Here is a 6,000-nt window from a genome sequence, read left to right on the forward strand (position 1 = left end):
AAACTAAACGTCTGTTGTTGGTCTCTCCAGCAGAAGTAATGTACGGTTCTTTCCTTAGAGACGTCTTTGTTCTTTATTAAACTAAACGTCTGTTGTTGGTCGCCTCCATCAGAAGTAATGTACGGTTCTTTCCTTAGAGACGCCTTTGTTCTTTATTAAACTAAACGTCTGTTGTTGGTCGCCTCCATCAGAAGTAATGTACGGTTCTTTCCTTAGAGACGCCTTTGTTCTTTATTAAACTAAACGTCTGTTGTTGGTCGCCTCCATCAGAAGTAATGTACGGTTCTTTCCTTAGAGACGCCTTTGTTCTTTATTAAACTAAACGCCTGTTGTTGGTCGCTCTCCAGCAGAAGTAATGTACGGTTCTTTCCTTAGAGACGCCTTTGTTCTTTATTAAACTAAACGTCTGTTGTTGGTCGCCTCCAGCAGAAGTAATGTACGGTTCTTTCCTTAGAGACGCCTTTGTTCTTTATTAAACTAAACGCCTGTTGTTGGTCGCCTCCAGCAGAAGTAATGTACGGTTCTTTCCTTAGAGACGTCTTTGTTCTTTATTAAACTAAACGCCTTGTTGGTCGTCTCCAGCAGAAGTAATGTACGGTTCTTTCCTTCAAGACGCTTTTGTTCTTTATTAAACTAAACGTCTGTTGTTGGTCGCCTCCAGCAGAAGTAATGTACGGTTCTTTCCTTAGAGACGCCTTTGTTCTTTATTAAACTAAACATCTGTTGTTGGTCGCCTCCAGCAGAAGTAATGTACGGTTCTTTCCTTAGAGACGCCTTTGTTCTTTATTAAACTAAACGTCTGTTGTTGGTCGCCTGCAGCAGAAGTAATGTACGGTTCTTTCCTTAGAGACGGCTTTGTTCTTTATTAAACTAAACGTCTGTTGTTGGTCGCCTCCAGCTGAAGTAATGTACGGTTCTTTCCTTAGAGACGCCTTTGTTCTTTATTAAACTAAACATCTGTTGTTGGTCGCCTCCAGCAGAAGTAATGTACGGTTCTTTCCTTAGAGACGCGTCTTTGTTCTTCATTAAGCTATACGTCTGTTGTTGGTCGTCACTCCAGCAGAAGTAATGTACGGTTCTTTCCTTAGAGACGACTTTGTTCTTTATTAAACTAAACGCCTGTTGTTGGTCGCCTCCAGCTGAAGTAATGTACGGTTCTTTCCTTAGAGACGTCTTTGTTCTTTATTAAACTAAACGGTTGTTGTTGGTCGTCTCCAGCAGAAGTAATGTACGGTTCTTTCCTTAGAGACGTCTTTGTTCTTTATTAAACTAAACGTCTGTTGTTGGTCGTCTCTACAGCAGAAGTAATGTACGGTTCTTTCCTTAAAGACGTCTTTGTTCTTTATTAAACTAAACGTCTGTTGTTGGTCTCTCCAGCAGAAGTAATGTACGGTTCTTTCCTTAGAGACGTCTTTGTTCTTGTATTAAACTAAACGTCTGTTGTTGGTCGTCTCTCCAGCAGCATGTCATTCTGTCTCTAGTGTCGGTCACTCTTCTCTCCGTCTCGCCGCAGAGCTCCATGCCGGCGTGTCTGCGCGCGCATCGGGCGGAGCAACAACAAAGTCCCCTTTCCCTTCCGCCCCGCGTCACCGACACGTCGCCCTCTGCTTCTCTGTGAATATCGCGGAGCAGACGGGAGGAAGGAGGCGTACTGCCGCGGCTTGACACTCACAGGAGTGCAACAACGTCAACGACACCGGAAGTAAACAAAGTTGCGTTAATTGCGTTAAAATATTTTAGTGCGTTAATCGCGGCCAAATTAATCACATAGATTAACGCGTTAACGCTGACAGCCCTAATATATATATATATGTGTATATATGTATGTATATATATATACGTATAAATATATGTGTATATATATATATATGAAATAATATTATATTGACTCAACATTTGTTTTTATGAAGATAAAATGTGCCGATGGTTAAAATAAATAATCAGAATGTGACGTGTCCGTCAAAGCGTTTTGTATTCTGTGGGAGCCGTTAAGCCCCGCCCCTCCACAGTTAAGCCCCGCCCCCACAGAAGTAGGGCTGCCGGATCGATGCGCTCGATGTGGCCTGTTGCGCAACAGAGGTCACTTCCCCCAATCGATGAGTGCTGGACCGCGGTGACCTTTGACCCCTCAGTGCTGATGTGGGCCGTCGGGGTTCATAACGGCTGTTAAATAATCAGGACATTGAACTGTCAGTGACCTGCCAATCACAGCAGCGGCCTCCTGGGATTGGATGAACCAGTCTGACACCTGTGTGTGTGTGTGTGTGTCCTCACCACGAGGAAAGTAAACACATCGACACACATCCATGCCTCTTCCTCATCTTCCTCATCTTCACTGTGTGTCTAACCTTTGACCCCCCCCCCCCCCCTCCAGCAGGCAGAAGCCCCGCCCTCTCCCATAACCACGGCGACCCCCGGCTCGCCAATCACCAACACCGCCGTCACCCCTCCAACGTCACAGGTTTCTGTTTGTTTGTTTGTTTACTTCGCCCGTGTTCCTCTTGTTTCCATCATCGTGTGGCTGCTGCTCTTCATCATGTCAGAGTTAAGCTCCTCCCCCCTGGGGGCGGAGTCACTACTTTAAAAAGATAGGAGGCTATGTGATGGTCGTGATGAAGATGATGATGAAGATGATGATGAAGATGACGTGTCTCCTCCCCTCAGGCTAACCCCCCCCCAGTGGTGGTCAACACAGACAGTCTGGACACGCCCCCTTATGTGAGTCCACTACGACCTCCAGAGACCCACCTGTCCACGTGACTGTGACGACAACGAGTGTGTGTGTGTGTGTGTGTGTCTGTGTGTGTGTGTGTGTGCAGGTGAATGGGGCGGAGCCTGACTACGAGTACGAGGAGATCACGCTGGAGAGGGTGAGGACACGCAGCAGATACTTGAGAACCTCTTCTTCATTTAGAAAGTCTAACGTTTGATCTTATTATTATTATCATTATTATTATTATCATCATTATTATTATTATCATCCTTTTTATTATTATCATCATTGTTATTATCAGTATTATTATTATTATAATAATTATCACTATTATTGTTATTATTATCATTATTATAATAATTATTATCACTATTATTATTATCATTATTATAATTATAACAATAGTGTCCTCGTTAACACGTGCCCTCCTGTGATTGGTCGATAGGGGAACTCGGGGCTGGGCTTCAGCATCGCCGGCGGCACGGACAACCCTCACATCGGGGAAGACCCCAGCATCTTCATCACCAAGGTCATACCTGGAGGGGCCGCCGCCCAGGACGGACGGCTCAGGTGAGCACTTAAAGGGCCAGCGACCCATTTAAGTTAACCAACTTTAGTGAGTCCTTTAAGACACACTTAAAGTGCCAGTGACCCATTTAAGTTACCCAACCACGCTGCACAACTTTAATAATAATAATGCATTTTATTCATAAAGCACTTTCCATTTAAAAAGAATCACAGAGTGCTAATGCAAATAGTAAACATCTAATATGGAAACCTGGAAATATATTAAAGAGGTAAATGCAAATAATAAACAGAAACGGACATTTCCAAGAGCGTGGCATTTGCATCGGGCAGTCCTCACTTCTAAAGGACGTGGTGTCCATTACCCACAATCCCCTGCAGCGCCTCCTTCATTCATAATGCATCATGTGATCACCCCCAGCAGACTGTGCGACCGACAGGGAAGACAACAGCAATAAGAGATCGATATGGCCGACAGAAACACAACTTCTTTATAGGAAATATATACGTGTATTAAAAACAGAGGTACGTGTATTTTCATAGGAAAGAAAGCTATAAAACTCATCTTCATGAAACGTGAACCAATAAACACGTTATAATCCTGACATGGAGATGAAACTCTTACATTCAAATGAAAGCAGAGAAACGATTTAGAACGACGTCGTTTACGTTATGAAGTTTATCTCAAACACGATTTCTCCTCGTTTTTAAGACGAGAAGAAGGAAATCTGTCAACAGGCTGGAACTATTTCTTGATAACTGCGTATTCATCCGCCCAAATGATGAAGATGATGCAGAAGCTTCGTCATGACGCCGATGAGTAGAGCGTCTCATTCCGTGCTTCGTTGGTTTCTCGGCGAGCTGACCCTCGAGCCAATGATGAGGTCCGGTTTGATCGATGCTACGCTAACGATGTAGCATCTAACAGGGGCGTCACATCGGGATCACCGTAAATAAACGTGTCGAGGTCTCGGGACGCGGTGGTCGTGGCGGTGACCTTTGTAACCGGAGTCGTGGTTTCAGGGTCAACGACGTGATCCTGAGGGTCAGCGAGGCCGACGTCCGGGACGTGACCCACAGCCGCGCCGTGGAGGCCCTGAAGGAGGCCGGCTCGCTGGTCCGGCTCTACGTCCGGCGGAGGAAACCCGTCGCTGAGAAAGTGATGGAGCTCAAACTGGTGAAAGGACCCAAAGGTGAGCGAAAGGCTTGAGTGGAGGGTCCAGGTGGTCTGGATCCCTCAGGGGGTCTCGTGGTCCAGCAGGAGACCAGGATCCAGAACTACGTTTCCTAAAATGTGGTTCTGAGCATTGACGTGTGTTAAATGAATCTTTACTGTGAAGTGCACCATGATGGTTCTAACAGCCTGGTCCCGGTCCCGGTCCTGGTCCTGGTGTGTTGCAGGTCTGGGCTTCAGTATAGCAGGCGGCGTGGGGAACCAGCACATCCCGGGAGACAACAGCATCTACGTCACCAAGGTCATCGAAGGAGGAGCTGCACATAAAGACGGAACGCTGCAGATCGGAGACAAGCTGCTGGCTGTAAGACGTCCATGAAGAAGAGTCAGTAGAGTCAGGAGTAGAAGAGTCAGTCGTAGAATAGTCAGTAGAGTCAGTAGTAGAAGATTCAGTAGTAGAGTCAGTAGTAGAATAGTCAGTAGAGTCAGTAGTAGAAGTCAGTAGAGTCAGTAGTAGAAGATTCAGTAGTAGAGTCAGTAGTAGAAGAGTCAGTAGAGTCAGTAGTAGAAGAGTCAGTAGAGTCAGTAGTAGAAGATTCAGTAGTAGAAGAGTCAGTAGAGTCAGTAGTAGAAGATTCAGTAGTAGAAGAGTCAGTAGTAGAAGAGTTAGTAGAGTCAGTAGTAGAAGATTCAGTAGTAGAAGAGTCAGTAGAGTCAGTAGTAGGAGAGTCACTATAGTCAGTAGAGTCAATAGAGTCAGAGTCACGAGAGTCAGTAGTAGAGTAGTACTCTCTGTGTAGTACTTCCTCAGTAGTTCCCGTGTACTCGGTAGTACCCGTGTACTCGGTAGTTCCCGTGTACTCGGTAGTACCCGTGTACTCGGTAGTTCCCGTGTACTCGGTAGTTCCCGTGTACTCGGTAGTTCCCGTGTACTCGGTAGTACCCGTGTACTCGGTAGTTCCCGTGTACTCGGTAGTTCCCGTGTACTCGGTAGTTCCCGTGTACTCGGTAGTTCCCGTGTACTCGGTAGTTCCCGTGTACTCGGTAGTTCCCGTGTACTCAGTAGTTCCCGTGCTCTCCTCAGGTGAACAGCTCCTGCCTGGAGGAGGTGAGTCATGAACACGCCGTCACGGCCCTGAAGAACACACCTGACGTGGTCTACCTGCAGCTGGCCAAGCCCAGCAGCCTCTACCTGGGGGGCGGAGCCCCAGACCTCACCAGCTGTGAGGCCTCATCCTCCTCGTTGTTGTTGTTGTTCTTCTTCTTGTTGTTCTTCTTTTTGTTCTTCTTCTTCTAGTATTGTATTTAAGTTTTGAAATATTTGTGCCTATTTATTTGGATACAAATTTCTTTCTCGAAATGTAATTTATGTTCTAATGAGTTTTAGATATTTAACCTTTAAATTAAATATATTCTTAATATTTCTGATATTCCACGTGAACCCCCCCAGAGGCTCCTGGTCCAATCAGAGGGCAGCGCTCCAGGTGAGGTCAGGTGTGACGTGTCTCTATGTGTTGCAGCGTTCTCCCAGCAGCACACGGAGAACCACATCAGCCCCCCCACCTTCCCCGGGCAGCCCCTCCCCCCG

The 6,000-nt window shown here is 46.2% G+C and overlaps 1 protein-coding gene across 7 annotated transcripts in view; it reads left to right on the top strand.

The window, feature by feature from the left end:
* The window catches only part of dlg1b (discs large MAGUK scaffold protein 1b), a 74,597-nt gene that overhangs the window by 40,926 nt on the left and 27,671 nt on the right, over nucleotides 1-6,000 (top strand). For all 7 annotated transcript variants that reach the window (XR_008831085.1, XR_008831083.1, XR_008831084.1 and 4 more), the window contains exons 6-13: nucleotides 2,375-2,461; nucleotides 2,665-2,718; nucleotides 2,820-2,870; nucleotides 3,159-3,283; nucleotides 4,262-4,431; nucleotides 4,640-4,776; nucleotides 5,497-5,635; nucleotides 5,933-6,000. The exon at nucleotides 5,933-6,000 is cut by the window's right edge and continues 65 nt beyond it. Coding sequence is in view for 4 of the 7 variants with exons in the window: in XM_056410519.1 (XP_056266494.1) it covers nucleotides 2,375-2,461; nucleotides 2,665-2,718; nucleotides 2,820-2,870; nucleotides 3,159-3,283; nucleotides 4,262-4,431; nucleotides 4,640-4,776; nucleotides 5,497-5,635; nucleotides 5,933-6,000 (831 nt within the window). In the remaining 3 variants the exon portion in view is untranslated. The remainder of the gene's footprint in view (nucleotides 1-2,374; nucleotides 2,462-2,664; nucleotides 2,719-2,819; nucleotides 2,871-3,158; nucleotides 3,284-4,261; nucleotides 4,432-4,639; nucleotides 4,777-5,496; nucleotides 5,636-5,932) is intronic.

The sequence above is a fragment of the Pseudoliparis swirei genome, unplaced genomic scaffold (assembly GCF_029220125.1).
Source record: "Pseudoliparis swirei isolate HS2019 ecotype Mariana Trench unplaced genomic scaffold, NWPU_hadal_v1 hadal_25, whole genome shotgun sequence".
In the NCBI taxonomy this organism is placed as follows: domain Eukaryota; kingdom Metazoa; phylum Chordata; class Actinopteri; order Perciformes; family Liparidae; genus Pseudoliparis; species Pseudoliparis swirei.